The sequence below is a fragment of the Rhinolophus ferrumequinum genome, chromosome 3, assembly GCF_004115265.2.
Source record: "Rhinolophus ferrumequinum isolate MPI-CBG mRhiFer1 chromosome 3, mRhiFer1_v1.p, whole genome shotgun sequence".
Classification (NCBI taxonomy): Eukaryota; Metazoa; Chordata; class Mammalia; order Chiroptera; family Rhinolophidae; genus Rhinolophus; species Rhinolophus ferrumequinum.
Window position 1 is genome coordinate 52,138,262 of NC_046286.1, and position 16,903 is coordinate 52,155,164.

General features: G+C 40.4%; 1 protein-coding gene across 6 annotated transcripts in view; it reads left to right on the top strand.

Annotated features, from left to right (window-relative positions):
- Positions 1 to 16,903, top strand: part of KLHL32 (kelch like family member 32) — a 194,561-nt gene that overhangs the window by 94,638 nt on the left and 83,020 nt on the right. For all 6 annotated transcript variants that reach the window (XR_004422616.1, XM_033102237.1, XM_033102239.1 and 3 more), the window contains one exon: positions 9,708 to 9,806. Coding sequence is in view for 4 of the 6 variants with exons in the window: in XM_033102237.1 (XP_032958128.1) it covers positions 9,708 to 9,806 (99 nt within the window). In the remaining 2 variants the exon portion in view is untranslated. The remainder of the gene's footprint in view (positions 1 to 9,707; positions 9,807 to 16,903) is intronic.

The following is a 16,903-nucleotide window of genomic DNA, read 5'->3' on the forward strand; positions in this document are numbered from 1 at the left end:
TAATGGGGGAGGCTGTGCAGGTGTCGGGGCAGGAAGTAACATGGGACTGTACCTTCTGCTCAATTTGTTGTGAACCTAAAAGTGCTCTAAAAAGTCAAGTCTATTAATGAAAAAATGTAATTACATTTTTTTAAAATGCAAGTAAAACATTTCCTTAAACTGTTCTTAGCTCATAGGCCATACACAAATATGTGATAGGAAAATTTGGTCTGGGGTCTGTCATTTGCCAACTGGACTCTTATATGGGCACGTTTCTCTGCCTTGGATTTCTTCATTTGCCAAATGGGGATAATATTCACCTTGCGGGAGTGAGGAGTGGGGAAGGGTGAAAGAAGGAGGGAGAACATATATGAAATTACTGCACATGTACCTGGTAGGTAGTAGGCAGTGCAAACACTAGAAATAGGGGGTCCTTATTTGTGAAGTACATTTATTTTTTCAGGAATGAACAACAATAATAAGAATAACACCAATATTTTGTTACCCTATAAAATGTGCCAGACATCATTCTAAGAATGTTACCTGGGTTACCTCTTTATGCAGACCCTATGAAAGTAGGTAGTAGTCATCCATTTTTATGATGATACTAAAAACAAACGTGCCAGTACTTTCTCAAGTTCCTACAGTGGACCCTACTAGAACCATACTTTTAAACCTCCATTCCTAATAAAGCAAATGCAGGGAATTCTCCAAATGAACATGGAATTGGGTATGAATGATATATTTTTTCAGATGAAAAATCATGTCACAGCTTCCTTCCGTGAAATGAGGCATCCCTAGCCATGTGCTCCTACATCATACTGTTCCACCACTATCCTGGCAATGTTGCACCACAGTGTCACCATCATTCCATTTGGCTCCTTGCCTTTCTCTCTGCTCCAACACCCAGCTGTAGCACAGTAATAGCCAACTATCAATGAATATTGGCATCTGCCCCATTCATGCTTTCCAAGACCTTCCATCTTTGAACGTCAGTATTTTGAAGTAATGTTTCTTCTTTGGTCATGCTAGATTGTAAGAAACCAGCTCTGCATGGAGAAGCCCAGCTTCATTCATAAACCTTGATGGGATGAAACCTCCCATGTTCACCACACTTGAAAGAGCACTGGTTATAAAAGTTAGTCTTAATAATTAATTTGGTTTTTCTTATAACCTGTAATGACCTTCATGTTTCATTATATTTAATTGCTGGGACTGCTTCTTTCTTTTAGAGTTAGAAACTGTAAAAAATTTGTTCTGCTTTCTCGAATAATTAGGCCATTTTTTTTAGGTGGTGTCAGTATATACAATTTATCTTTACATTTTGCTAAATAATATATTTTGTTAATTTAAATATAATGAAGAAAACTATATTGGAAATGACTAGCTGACAGAACTATTAATCTCAGAGTTTTGAAATGCTGGCATTATGTTAATGGAGAAGGATAAAAAAAAGTGAGGTTTGCTCATACAGTATGAAAGAACCACATTTTTCCATATGAAGAATTATTTCACAACTTCAGTGAATGAAGCTTCCCCAGCCATGCACTCCTGCTGCACCCTGTGCTGTTCCCTGTGGTGTAATCTTAGCATTAATTACACCACACTTAATAATTCCATGTGACTTCTTTCTTTTCTCTCTACTCAATCACTTAGCTAGAGTTTTTAATCCATCATCCTTCCACACATCCGAAAATAGGAAAGGAAGAACCAGTTTCAGCAGCAACATCTATCAACTGGAAAATTCTCTAAATTGCATTAATGGTAATAAAATTTTTGCAGGACAGCATGTAGTTTTCCTATTAATGTAATAATTAGAGTTCTTATCTAGTCTAAGGTTTTTTTTTTCTTGGCGTCTTACAGAAGACTATGCTTCTGCAACCTGCCTGTAACCTTAGAAATTTCAAAGAAACAAATGAGGATGTGTAGATGTGTGAGGGAAAATAGTAGAATCTCAAAGTGATTTCTACACCTTTTACTAGGATAGCTTTATTATTGTTTTACCTTTTTGATTTTTTAATATTCTTTTAAAATATTCTGAAAATCAAATTTGGGTTTCTCTTTTATCATATTCGAATAGATGGAAAAGTTGATTGCTTTTTTATAAATGGAAAAGAAATTAGTGCTTTTAAATGTTTGATACTTAAATCTTTTAGAAATTTATACAAGAGTGTTTACTATGTTTGGAAGAAAGCCACCTGACAAAATTTGTAACTTAAGGAATCAATAACCAAATCACAAATTCATTATATACAACGCGCTACCCAGAGATTACCTTTATTTGGACATATTATTACAACTGTTAGTTGAAATGTCTATTGCGTCCTTCTTTTAACTCCTTCAATTAGATACTCCTTGATCAGAATTACGTGACCAGCGTTCCCTATGGAGGCTTTTGACATCTTTTAACATTTTCCCCAGAAACTATACTTTTCAGACTCATGGATTATAGTAAATAATTCTAGAAGTGCTTTTTCTAGGATATTCAATAGCAATGAAGGCAAAATAGAATGGACCCTGCCATCAGAGTCTCAGGTAAAACATGTGATAAGATACACACACATAACTCATTCAGGACAAAAACACTTAGTTGCAAGAAAAAGAAACATAGTAGTTAACATTCACTGCAGATTTACCATAAACAGATACTGTGTTAAGATAGAGTCATGGCCTACACTCTGTTTGCCTACACAATATCCATTCTCTCTTTTTTTTCAATACAGAACGCCAATTTGATTTTTAACAATAGTACTTCTAGTCATAAAAACTCAATTGCCTAGGTTCTTTTGCAGCTACGAGTACCCACATGACCTACACCTGGCAAATGAAATGGAAATGGAAGTCTATGTTGCAGTGTTTGCAGAAAATCTACTGTTTTCTGATAAATAATGACAGACGTGGCTGGCAGATGGTTTTTGTCTAATTGTTCTCTCTTGTCTTTTTGCTTTGAATATAGACGCAATGTCTGAAGGTATGGCAATTTTTTTTTTCTACCATGAAATCATAGGCTAAGATTAGCCAAGTAGGAAAATACAAGGAGCCTGGTTTGTTGGCACTCCAATCTGCCTAGTCCAAGTTTTGTGAGAAAAATAAGTTTGTTTAAGCCAGACTTGTTTAAGCCATTTTGTTGACACACAGCCATATTCAGTTGTAATGCCACATACCCATTTTTCTCAGTCCTTGTTTTCGATAGGTAGTATTATTTCGCTATTCAGATGAGGATACTGAGACACACAGAATAGTTTTCTGGATCTCATTCTGCCAGCAAGTATAGGAGCCAGGATTTGAAGTTGGGCAGTGTGACCTAGAGCCAACCTTAGACATCTGTGGTGGTTTGGAGTCCCAGGAGATTGATTGCAGCTGGAGGTTGGGGTGAGGGAATATCTTGCAAAACTTTGTGTAAGAAAGTGACTTAGAGTTGAATCTTGAAGAATGAGTAGGACTTTGACATCTGGAGATTGAAGAAGTTAGCAGGAGTGCGTTCAAAGTGAAGACAATAGTATTGCCTGAGTGTGGAGAATAGGGGGCTATTGCTTTAGCAAAGGGACCATAAGGATGCAGAATTGGAAATAAGTCTTTAAAAGTAGGTTGGGACCACATCATGAGAATTTCTAACTACAAGGACAAAAAGTTGGAGCTATATGCAAAACTTGGGAACTGCTTTATGGACAACTACTGAGTTCTGATCAGTTATTGCTCAGATCGAGCACTGCAACAGAAATATTTATGAACATTCCTCAAGTGATACATTTAGAAAGTAGAATTCATGTGCTTCTTTAGCCTTGCTTGATTTATTTTTTTCTTTCCTAAAAATAAACTTAAGGTGTCAATTATAGAGGTGCAGTACACGAATGATACAGGAAACCATTTTGCTTTAAACATAGGCGCCACCTTGTGGATGAAAAATCCTTAGTGTAAGGGCTTGGAAACAAAAACTAAACTAGATGGCAGTTTCTCATAGCTAGATTTTACACTTCATATTCTGTTTATAAGAAGTCTTTTGAAGAACTTTACCTAAAGGTTTTATTTATGCTGTTGTATGCAATTTAATTGATGGTTTGTAAGGTCAAAATTGTGATAATTGGTCATTTTGCTGTACTACACGGAAAAAAAAAATCCCAAAAGCCAAACTCTAAAGGAGAAGGAAAATGTGCTCATATATTTTTATAAATAGTATTAGACCACCTCTAATTTGCAGGTGCATGAATGCTTGCAAAAATGTTTGTGTCCCTGTGTGCACAGTTGTATGAGTAATAAAAAACCTTAGTTGCCTGGCTTTAATGTGTTCAACTCCTTCAAGTTACTCTAGTCACAAACCCAGAATTAAGTAATTTAAAAGTCTCCTAAAGCAATAAATGAGGAAGATAGCTTTGAAGAAATGAAATGCAAAACTTTCTGAAGATGCCAACTTACCTGTCCGTAAGGCAGAAAACAAAGTTCACACTGAGACTTTCCAGGACTATTAAAGATAATCCCTACCAGCAGCTAATCCAAGAAGCAGTGTAAAAGTGGGAGGCAAACTAAAGAGAAGAAAAAGAAGAAGACAGACTTGAGAGGGTGGACACTTGGTGATACGGGAGGAGGGGCTCAAGAAGGAAAGACGGGGACGCTGTGTGCCACATCGGTTGGTTCCAGCCGTGCCCTCCCAAAGCACAACCAGGTGAGCTCTGAGCACTGATGGCCCATCTTATCTTGCCCTCTGCAGAATGCCACCTGAGGCCCCACAGCCCTCTTCCATTTGTTTCTGACCCCATGACAAAGTATTCAAGAATGCCTTCTTCCTGCAGGGCAATTGGACCACTTTGTGACTGAATTCTGATGTAATAACTCTCACTGGTATCTTTAGAGACCACTTTCTACTGCAGTTGTAGTTTTTACCTTTCTTTGTCCCACCACCCAGTGTCACCCCTGACTACAGCCACTGGCCAGTTTTTATCCCCAGTTGATCAAAATGAGTGCAGTGTCTCAACGTTTGGGGTACGGTCAGCTGTGGACCTTTCCTCAGTTCATATGACCTAGCTTGACACTAGTTCCATAATGAGAGTGTCACCTCGCTAGCACTATCCAACTCCCCTCTTTCAAGTTCAGCCCCCTGTAGTCTGCCCCCTGGAGGTCAGGTGTGAGTGGGTGGCAGAGTATTCCATACAGATGGCCCTGTGAACAAGAGACACGCAGCCCCACCTTAGATTGCATCGGAACCTCCTTGTCTAATCTGAAGGAGTCCCAGCTGTGCTTCCACCCAAGCAGGTGAGTGTCATTGAGAAGAGGCAGAGCCTAACCCAGTTGTGCAGCTTTCAAGGTTTTCACCTTCCCCACTGCATTCTGGACCGGTTGGCTTTTTGTGTCCTGTATTTCTTAATCTCTATTGCTATTCAGATGTTCGTCTTGACTACTGTTGATGCCTCCATCTGAGTTAAGCTCCTTCGGTTTGATGAGTGATTGGAAGTGTCAAGCCACTACCATTAGCTCCCACACCACCACTCTGTGCTCCGAACTCTCAGGAAACACCCTCCCTTTCTGTAGGTGGTCCTCAAGTGACCCGTCCGCCAGACTATATGTTGATGGGTATACGTCTCTGAAAGGCCTGAACGTAACCAACATAAACTTTGCAACACTTAAACATAGCTGCCTCGGTTGTCCTCCATAAATGGGCATGTTTGAGATCCCTTCCTTCTGCAGAAGGCTTTTCTGCGGCCAGTTGTTCCAGACAGGTGAGAGACAAATTCACCACACTGTAAATCACAAGGAGATTGAACCTTTGTATTCATGCTGAAACACAAATTCTCTGGAAAAATATATTAGAACAACAAGTCACCAAAGATCAACAAAGTTGAATTGAAAAGACTTTAATGCAAGTGGGCTTACAAACACTGGTACAGTTTCCATAAGTAAGACTCAGCTTTCCTGGTAGGGTTTTGTTATTTATTTATTTATTTATTTATTTATTTATTTATTTTTCAAATTGTACTCTGTAAAAGCACTTACGGGTTTTCTGTGCTAAAGCATCTTTTAGAAAAACTTATAATGAGAGAAGGAAAACAAACAAACGTGCAGAGCAATAAAAGAAGAAACAAAGACAGAAACGAGCCTGGAATGGGTTTTCCAAGTGAGGGTCCGTGCTGCTCGTGTTACACATGGTGTGGAATATTCATCTTGACTGTGTGATGTCTGTCTTTGTGTTTGGCATTACCAAGCGTTGGAGGTTATCATGAATGCCAGTTGTGTGAAATAAGCGCAACTGACAGGATTTAAAGTCTACGACTAACCTTTCTAATCCATCTATTCCCCGTTCTGTGCCTCAGGCCGTGCCTCTACTGCAAGAATATACTACATCCTTGCTCCTGTGATGGGAGCTGCAGCTATTTCCTGAATGTCAGTCAAAGCCTCTCTCCTTGAGGAGTTGAAGAACTTCAGGGTTCTTCTTACTAGATGGGAAAGGAGCTATAAAAAATTCTCAGAATAAGATGAGTGTTGGTATTTTTGTCACATGTGCTAAACTTTCCACTTCTTTACGTAGTTCAGAAATATGATTTATGGTCTTTTTTCCTCTTTCCTCTTGTGTTAGATTAATTAATAACAACCATTCTGAATTTAATAATCTATCTAGAGATCAATTCATTTATCAATAATGTATTGTAAAACAAATTGTAAAACAAATCAGTCTTAAGTGAAAGCAAGGGGTTGGCATTGTTCTAAGCACTGGGGTTACAAAACAGATCAAGTGCCTGCTCTCCTGGATCGCATATCCTCGTGAGTGGAGAAAACAGAAGATAATGAAATAGACGAATAGGTACCATGTTGAGAGGTGGTTAAGTGCTCTGAAGAAGAATAAAGCAAAGCAAGGAGATGGGGAGTGAGGGGTGACGGTGACGGAGGTACTGTTTCACATAGGGTGTCAGAGAAGGCCTCCCAGGTGAGGTGGTATGTGAGCAGAGATCTGACAGACATGAAGGGAATGAGCCATGCTGACATCCGGAGGAAGCGTGAGCCAGGCAGAGAAGACAGTTGTAAACACTAGGGCATTCAGCATATTCAAAGAACCTTTTATGTTATAGAGAAGACTGGTTTTTTTTTTCAATGAGATAAAAAGACAGTGGAAGGATTTTATTAAGGACTGACATCATTTCATTTATGTTTTTAGAGGACCAATTTGATTGATATTAAATATAGTGCGAGGGGGCAAAGGAAAAAGCCGTTCAATTGCTTGGAGGCTTGAGTAAATCTAGGAAGACAGTGAATTGGAGGAGAGTGGAGATGGTGGGAGTAGTACTGATGGTAATTGGATTGTGGAACTATTGAAAATAGAGTCAACAGGAGGGCTGGTGGATTGGAGGTGAGATATAAGGAAAACGAGAGCATCAAGAATGACTCTGGCGTGTTAGCCTGAAACACTGAGAGTTGCTGTTTGCTGACATGGGAGGACTGGGAGAGGAGCCGGGTTGGTGGAGCCGATCAAGAGTTCAGTTTGGGGCACAGTCAGTTTGAGGTGCCCATTAAACATCCGAGTGTGATACTGCAGTTAGACATAGATAGTTTTAAAGCCATGGGGTTACATGAGATCATCCACAGTTTGAGCAGAAAGAGGAAAGAAAAGATCTGGGAACTGAGTGAGCTCTGGCATCTCCAAAGCTTACAGGTTGGGAAGGAGTTGGAGAGGGAGTGGTTGGTTGGTGAAGTAGAAGAAACAGAAAGGGTGCATTGTCCAAGAAGCAAGGAAAAAAATCATCCCAGAAGAAGAGCAATCGACTTTGCTAACTGCTGCTGGCTCACGTAAGATTAATGATTGAGAAATGGGTATTGCATTTGGAGATCACTGGTGACCTTGAGCAGGAGAATTTTTAGAGAATTTTTAGAGGAACTATGTGAACAAAACTCGGCAGGGTTCAAGAGAAAAGAGAGTAGAGAAAATAGCGGCATTTTGTATGGACACTTTCCTGAGGAACTTTGTTATGAAGGGGGGCATGGAGGGAGCTGTGGAGTCAAGGAATGGGATTTGTATTTCTTAAGATCAGAGCCATTGTATGGCATTTATATGCTGATGGGAATTATCCAGGAGAAAGAGAACAGAGAGTGATGCAGGAATGAGAGGGGACACCTGCAGGCAGAAGGGGTTGGGATCTAGTGCACAAGTATTAAGAAAAGCAAAACATGCTGCTATAGATATTATAGGTGTGTTGGCAGAGTTGGAAGTGAGAGCCTTTGGAATATTCTGAGGTTAGAGTAAGGAAAGAGGATTGAGGAGAAAGGTGCATGTGAGAGGTAGTAGAATGGAAGAGTGAATTCACCACATCAGTGTTTCTCAGGCATCCCTGGGGTTAAAATACGGCCCATAAATATGGCCCAGGGTATTACTGGGCCATACCCTGAAAGTTTCTGATTCAGTTACTAGGTGTGGGGAGGCATCCAATAATTTGCAATTTTCACAAGTTCCCAGGTGATGCTGATGCTGCCAGTCCAGAGACTTGACGTTGGGCACCACTGGGCTTAAGAACTAAGAACTGGGTTAAGATGTCCGGAGCAGCCCCGAAGGCCTCCTGTGCCTGCATGTAAAGTGAATTTTACAGCCATGCATGTAAAGTGAATTTAGTCAGCAGGTTGTGTATTTTTCTCCAGTGCTGTTCAGTATACTGTTCAATATACTGTTTCTCAAGAGCTGGCAATAGTAGGTACCCAGTTGGACTTCACCAGAAAAAAAATGAAGAACTGATGTCAACAGTATATTTGGGAAGTTTTATTTCTCTGTGATGTCTTTTTTTTTGGGGGGGGGGTTGATATTGGGGAACAGGGTGTTTCTCTAGGGCCCACCAGCTCTAAGTCGTTGTCCTTCAATCTAGTTGTGGAGGGCGCAGCTCAGCTCAAAGTCCTGTCGCCGTTTTTCAATCTTGTTGTTTTTCAACCTTTAGTTGAGGGGGATACAGCCCGCCATTCCATGAGCAACCTTGTTGTTGAGAGCGCGTGCTCTTATCAACCGAGGCATTTGGCTGCCTCTCCGGAAGCCCAGCAGCAGCTCGTTATCTTCAATCTAGTTGTGGAGGGCGCAGCTCACTGGCCCATGTGGGAATCGAACCGGCAACCCTGTTGTTCAGAGCTCGCGCTCTAACCAACTGAGCCATCCAGCTGCCCGATCTGTGATGTCTTTGTATTCTGAAAATGCCATTTCTACATCTTTCATTTGAAATAGGATTAGAGAATCTGAGACTGAGAAAGAGAAAAATGACAGGTTGTGGATGACATTTTCTGTTGTTAGACTTAGAAGTAAAATGGAGTAATATCTATCTCTGGTTTCATATTGGAAGGAGAAACATAAGCCCCCTTTCCCTGAAACAGCTGTTTAACCATACTGTTACAAAATTCTGAAATACACTTTGAAAAACTAAAATTTGGTTTTTGAAAATTTTTATGAGATTACATCCATCACAAAGTGAATTTTAAGACTGTTATATTGTTATTTGCAAATGTTGGTATCTTTCTACAAAAATAAGTTGTTAGATGCAGAACCTTCCACACAGGAAATGACTATTGGAAATGGGAACTCAGCAGTTAGACGGAGGGCCACAGCTCATTCCTGAGAATAAGAAAAAGAACTGTCTTCCATAATAAGCAACAGTATTAATTCAGACATAGTATGTTAAGCATCAGTTTAAATATAGTAGTAGTATATTTGCAGGTCAAACATGTATTAATTCTTAAGTAACTGACAGTTTTCTTTTTGTTAAAAAACGAAACAGATCTTGTTGGAGCCAGGCGTGATCCAGGATGTGTTAGCAGCTGGCAGTCACCTCCAGCTGTTGGAGCTTCTCAGTTTATGTTCACACTATCTCATCCAGGTACGTGAGCTTTCGTCCTGCTAATATGCCCCTTCACGTTCGTTCCCCCGTCATCATTAGATGTACCCCCACCCACTGGCGCCCAGGGACAGGTAAAATGGAAGGGGGGAAGATGTGGCCTGCGCTGGTAGATTTTCTCCGGGACACAAGCAGCGAGGGTCCTCAGAGGCAGCTGCAGCTCTCATGTCTTATCTCGTCCCCCACCCTCCCTGCCCACCCCAGGTCCCCACTAGCCTTGGACAGCAGAGTCACTGAACAGCCATGCGCAGGGTTCACTGTCAAAGCCGCCGGGAAGGTGATGCTGGCTGGGGTCTTGATTGGAAACAATGTTGTTTGGTGTCTCAAGGAGCTAACCACAAATGCATGAAAGGCTGGATGTCATTTAAGATTGCAGTAAGAGTTGCTAATATATCACAACGTCATATGTAATTAATTACCACATGAACTTCCCAGGCAATAAATGCTGGAAAAGTGATGCATGATCTGTGCATTCTTCCTCTGATTTGCTAGGGTGGTCTGGAAAAGCTCTGTGAGGGGGAGAGAAAGAAAACCTACTGTGCGTTCACTAGTGTTTCACGTTCAGTCCTTATAACAACTTTGCACGTTTTTATAGGTGAAAAATCAGAGATTTCAAAAATAACATAGATGGTGAGTGGTAAGCCTTTTGGATTCCAGAGACCACTTTTTTTCTTCTTGGATGAAAACCCTTTGACTCATTAGGAAGATACAGGACATCTTAGGTAGACACTGTGACTGTAAGGCTCTTTTATTGCACAGAGAGTTAAGTACTAATTTCCTATATTGGGATCTTCCCATTCCCTCCGCCTGTGTGAATTTTACTTGCATTTATTACAGCATTGCAACAACAGTGGGAATAATTTTTTTAAAAAATGATAAATCCACACAGTTTAATTCTACTATCCTTGTGCATATGAGTAAGTAGAAAAATCCTGTTTATTTTCCTGCCCAATTACTTTATTTCCTTCCTAATCCATTGCTATAATTCCAAATATGGCCTTTATTGTTGACTGCCATTACTCATTAGGTGGTTTCCAAAGCTCTTTCTCAGATATCATCTTATCTTATTTCGTCTCCCCAGTAACCATGGGAAGTAGGACCAGCGCTTCCCAGGGAAACAGTGTGAGGGATGTCAGCCATGTTCACCTACAGAGCAATTCCAATGCAGCACGTGGAAGTTTTGTCATTATCTTAGCACATTTACACGAACAGTAAATGTTTAACGATTTTTATCTTATGTTCCTTTCTTTTCTCCTCAATATTGTTGGGTGGGATGGAGAGCTCTGTTTAATCCCTTTCTGCAAGTAGCAAATAGGAGTAATGCAGAAAGGTTATAAGATTTCAAAGGCATATGTTTGACTTGTGAAATTGAAATTACTTTTATTTGACATTTCTACATCAAATATTGCGGCTTGAGCTTTCAGCGTCATCACCTGATTCACTTTTTCCCATGGCAGGTAATTATCAATGCTATACATTTGCAAAAGTTATAGTGCTACTTACCATGATGCATGTTAAAATAGTGTGTATATACAGGGGTGTGTGTGTATCTATGCCTATAATTTTCTGTAAATGAGAATTCCACATGAACACGGGAAGTTCATGAGTATTTTCCCCTACCCCATCAGACCCATCAGATGAATTTGTTGAGGTACTGAGTGACTTGTACACTGTGGAATTTAATTCATACAGTTAATTATTTTGTTGAGGAAAAACTGTAACTTGCATACAGATATAGGTTGTGGACACTTCATTTATTGTTAGCCTGCTAGAGCGGTGGTTGAAATTTTCGCTTTCTTTTTACCAATATGTTTTCATTTCATTCTCTTGTGTAACTTTTCCTTTTTATCTGTGATTGTCGCAAGATGACCAACATGTAGAAGGAAACTTTGACTATAAAAGAACCAAAACCATGTGTTTGTAAAAACCTTCATTATGTCAGTCTTTTAAAAATCTATGAGGTGTGATCAAAAAGTACAGTGAATGTTTAAATAAAAACTTTTTATTTAAATAACATTTAATAATGTTTAAATAATGTTTAAGCAAAAAAAGTTTAAATTAAAAAAGGATATATTATCATTAATTCCCCTCAAAATACTCCTTCTCAATTCGAACACACTTATCCCATCGTTTTTGCCACTTTCTAAAGCAATTCTGAAAGTCATCTTTCCTGAGTGTCTTCAGTTGTGCTGTCATGGCTGCCTCGATGTCCTAAATCATTTTGACTTTGGGGAAGAGCCAGAAGTAGCACAGTATCAGATCCAGTGAATAAGGTGTATGAGGTAACACCGTAAGGTTGTCATGATGAAGGATGAAGTAAAGCCATGAAAGAGGCCTTCCAGAACTGCTTCAAAAAGAGGTGAGAATGATGGGATAAGTGTGTTCAAAGCCAGAGGGAGTATTTTTTTTTTTTTTAAGATTTTTATTGGGGAAGGGGAACAGGACTTTATTGGGGAACAGTGTGTACTTCCAGGACTTTTACCAAGTCAAGTTGTTGTCCTTTCCATCTTAGTTGTGGAGGGCACAGTTCAGTTCCAGGTCCAGTTGCTGCTGTTAGTTGCAGGGGGTGCAGCCCACCATCCCTTGTAGGAGTCCAACTGACAACCTTGTGGTTGAGAGGGCGTGCTCCAAACAACTGAGCCATCTGGCACTGGCCCATGTGGGAATTGAACCGGCAGCCTTCGGTGTTAGGAGCACAGAGCCCCAACCACCTGAGCTACCGGGCTGACCCCGAGAGGGAGTATTTTGAGGGGGATTAATGGCAATTTTTCTTTTACTGTAATAATTTTTTTTATTTAAACATTCACCATATCTTTTGATCATACCTCATGCACCCTACCTCTCTTTTAGGATTATAAAATTACCAGACTGGGTCACTCTGCTTTCATATTTTGACACAGTGTTACTATACCTATTTACAATTTCTTGGTTATTGTCAACTGATTTTAAATTTCATATGGTACCATTTTGTTGGGCATATAAAAATATTTTTTTGTTAAAATGTAAAATCTTCAGTGCTTAAAATGTACATAGAAATTGTACCCCATCAATCAAGGCTAATATATTCCCCATCCTTGTTTAATGCTTTGTCAGACTAAGAGTTTGTGACACCATTCTTCTCACTAAAATGTCTGGTATTGTTTTGTTATTCTCAAATTACCATTATTTCTTTGGTTTTCTTTCAAAGGTGTGAAGGGTAGACCTCTGCTCGGATACCTACTCTTCTCCTCCAGTGCTCATTGAAAAGCATGTCCAGGGAGAATCCCTTGGTTGATACTCCCTGAGCCCCGCCCCACCCCAAGCCTCTCTGAGCCTCCCAGCTGTCAGCTAGTGCCTTGGCCCGGAGCTCCTGTGCACATGCATAACTGCTCCCCTTCCCCCCAGCAAAGGGAAGGGACACCCTGAGGTCCCTGGGCCACTGCGTGGGCTCCTTTTACTTGCTTTTGCTCTGGAAGGCTGCTGAGTACAGGGATCCCGAACTGAAGAAGTAGCTCCCCTCTGTGTCACTGAGGACAGCCATTGAATTAGCCTTCTAGCCTGTAAGGTCTTCACCTTACTCGCTTTTAGTCCCTAGGTCCTCTCACAGGGCCTGCCATTTAGTCCCTAGGTCCTCTCACAGGTACTCAGGGACATTTGCAGAATAAATGGGGAGACTAGCAGTAAGAATGATGCTAATTGATGGGGCATTGGGGTGGGCAGTGGCTATAATAGCCCGTCATCTCAAGATGAGGGGTTTGCAAACAACCCTCAAGTTGCATCCTTTCCCACCCGCTTTGCAGTAAAATTCCACAGGACTCTGTCCTATGTAGTCTGTCAATAATCATGACCTGTCAGACTTTTATCTATCTGAGGTCCAGTCCCAAATTAAATGCGAGTGCTTTTTGCCCTTTTCTTCCTTCTGCTCTTCTTCCTTGTCCATTGTATCTTTTTAAAAATTTCATCAGAAAGACAAACCAAGTCATTAAAGCACAATTATTGTCTTTAAAATGGGTCCAATAAAATGCATGAATTACACTTGCTTTTCCGAGTACCCGTTTCCATTCATGCTGTTCACTATTTTAAATCTTAACAAAGGAATCTCTGCAGACCATCCTCAGGAATGACGGGCTACGATGTAATGGTTCCGTTGTGTCCACTGGTTTACTAAGTCCCTCAAATAAACATTACAAACTTTTGAATTCAGTTTCTTTTCCCAAACTCAGGTTTTTCTGAGCCTTTTCAAAACTTAGCTGTTGAACGTCTCCACCTAAATATCACACAGGCAATTCAAACTTAACAAGAGAATACCTGCCCTTTTCTGTACTGATGGTCCCATCAATCCATTGGTGTCCAGAAATTTGGACATAGCCTTGGACTCCTTCCTTACCACCATATCCAATTACTTATCAAGTTGGGTTGCTTCTACCTCCCAGATATCTCTCAAACCTGATCCTTTCCTCCATCGCTAATGTTCTTCCCTTTCTCGGGACTCTCACCATGGTTGGCTACAGGTTATAATGAGTTCATAATCTCCTCCTAAGGGGTCTGCTTGTTTCTAGCCTCTATCCATGCCAAACCGTAGTCCCCTGAGCCATCATTATCTTTTCTAGGGAAGGGAACCAACATTTATGGAGGGCCTAGTCATACTGAGTGCTGTGTACAAGGATCCCCGTTGCCCCTCTCCTAAGTAACCCCTTAAGGCAGGTGAGTGTTATTTTCTTTTTACAGATAGAAAAACTGAAATTCAGAACTAGGATGCTGATCTGGTTTGGAAACCTCCACCAGTTCCCATGATTCAGGCTCATCATGTCACCTACAAAAATCTTGAGCCTCGTCTCCAAGCCAGGCCGGTCCTCCCCAACCCTGGTACCTTTCCTAAGGCCTTCCTTTCATGGTGGGACTTGCCGTCAGGGGAGAAGACTAGGTGGTAGAGATCCTCAGTGACAGGCAGAGCCTTTCAGTCATCTGCTTCAGATTGTACCAAGGGGCAGGAGTAAGGAAGTCATACACACACACACACACACACACACACACACACACACACATACACACACACTCCCTTCCTCACCCTCAATGTGATGAGGTCAGGGTACTGACCACTGAACTTGTGTTTTATGCCCTGGAAGCGATACATTAGGAGACTCATACTTTGCTGAAAATGTCTTTTCTTTGTAGTTAGCTTTAAAAAAGAAAAAAAAAAAAAAAAGGTTTGTACATTTTGTACCACCACCCCCAAATAGTAAATAGTAATTATATCCTATTGTTTGATTATCAAGTGTTCTATTTGTTCATCGAGTACCAGTCTTTATTATGATATGCAATTTAAATATATTGATAAGAAAGAACCCGTCAAATAGGTTTTCTGAATAAGACCACCAAAGTGGTGAATAAACTCCTTTTGATAGGAACATCCTTTAATATCTGTTCCTAGGCAGCAGGTGGCAGTGTGAATCCACCAGAATTCAGTACTTAATTTAAAGCAAAAATCAGAAAAAATGAGAAGAAAAATTATTTATTTTGCTACATATTAGTCTTCTGACCTAATCAGTAAAAAAGTCATTATTCACACCACACTGGGCAATATGCATTGTAATTTTTAACAAATAATAGGAAACTCTTAATGTGTTCACAGGAAATACAGTTTTGTCTTGGGCTGCTGTGGTCATTTATCACTGCACTTTGTGAAATCACTCATTTGTTCTAATTTGAATGTAAATGACTCTAAGGTTTTACAAATAAGGTGACAGATTCACATAAATGTAATTGCAGGGTTCATCTCCCCCTTTTTATATATCACTCATTAGGTTATGAATTAAATACATCGTATTAAACCAGGGGCATGTCCAATGATGATATTGTAATGGCAAATTACTCTGTGCTATTAGAGGTGTATTTTTTATTCATGGACATTAATTTGTCATTAAGCGGCATTAGTTTAGCACTTTTATGTGGAAGACGTGACCTGAGAGAGGAGGAGACATGCTGCTGCGATGTGAGAGGCAAGGGACACAAGTGCTCTAGGTAGAGCATTTTATCTCTGTAAGGAAACAGGAGAGTCTGTTTCACTCCGCCCCCCTCCATTTGTTTTCTTTTCTCCTTTTACAAGCATAAAAGATCATTTCCCCAGATTGCTGTTTGCACTGTGCATATTTGGATCATCAAGTAAAGAAAAACCAAAATTCTTACTATTAATCATTCAGAAGCTGAGACCGTACGCAGAGCAGGAGGGAAGAAGCGCTTCCTGCCCAAAATCTCCCTCCTCTGTGAGTGATGCTTATTAGTCATGCCTTGTCTTCATTTAGTTTTGCACTAAATGCGCTACCGTGACAGTTAGTCATTTTCTTCCTTCAGTGAAGGTATAAAGGTTTTAAGAATGTTGTTCTGTTATGACAGAATTAGGAATAATTCTGGGTATTTTCATTCCTTTTTTACATAAATGGCGATTTGACTGAGAATGTTTTTTCTACTTTGAACTTTGAGAACCACTGGATCCTTGAAATAGCTTCACAGAAGCTGAAAGTAACTGAGTGCTACTCTTGTATCACTTTGCTGATGGGTTAACGTGGTTGGAAATGTCTAACCAAACTCACTTATTGCTGGGTTTTTGAAGGCAGCGATCATGCCTTCCACCTCTGTATCTCTTCCTCCTTCCCTCCCTTCCTATTGCATGAGCTCAGTATATGTATTGGTCAGGTCAGGCTGCCATAGCAATATACCACACACAGCAAGATTTAAACAACAGGTGTTTATTTCTCACAGTTCTGGAAGCTAGAAACCTGAGCTCAGGATGCCAGCATGGTCAGTTTCCTGTGAGAGCTCTCTTCCTGGCTTGCAGACAGCCACCTTCTTGCTGTGTCCTCACGTGGCAGAGAGAGAGAGAGAGAGAAACAGAAAGCTGTCTGGTGTCTCTTCTTACAAGGATACTAATCCCTTGCTAAGGGCCCCATCCTCATGACCTCACCTAAACTTAATCATCTCCCAAAGATCACATCACTTTGGGGGTTAGAGCTTCAGTTTAGAAATGTGGGTGGGGGAGGGACACCACAGCCGTCCATAACACTATGTATTGAGAGAACAAATAGTGTGTCCATTCAGTAATT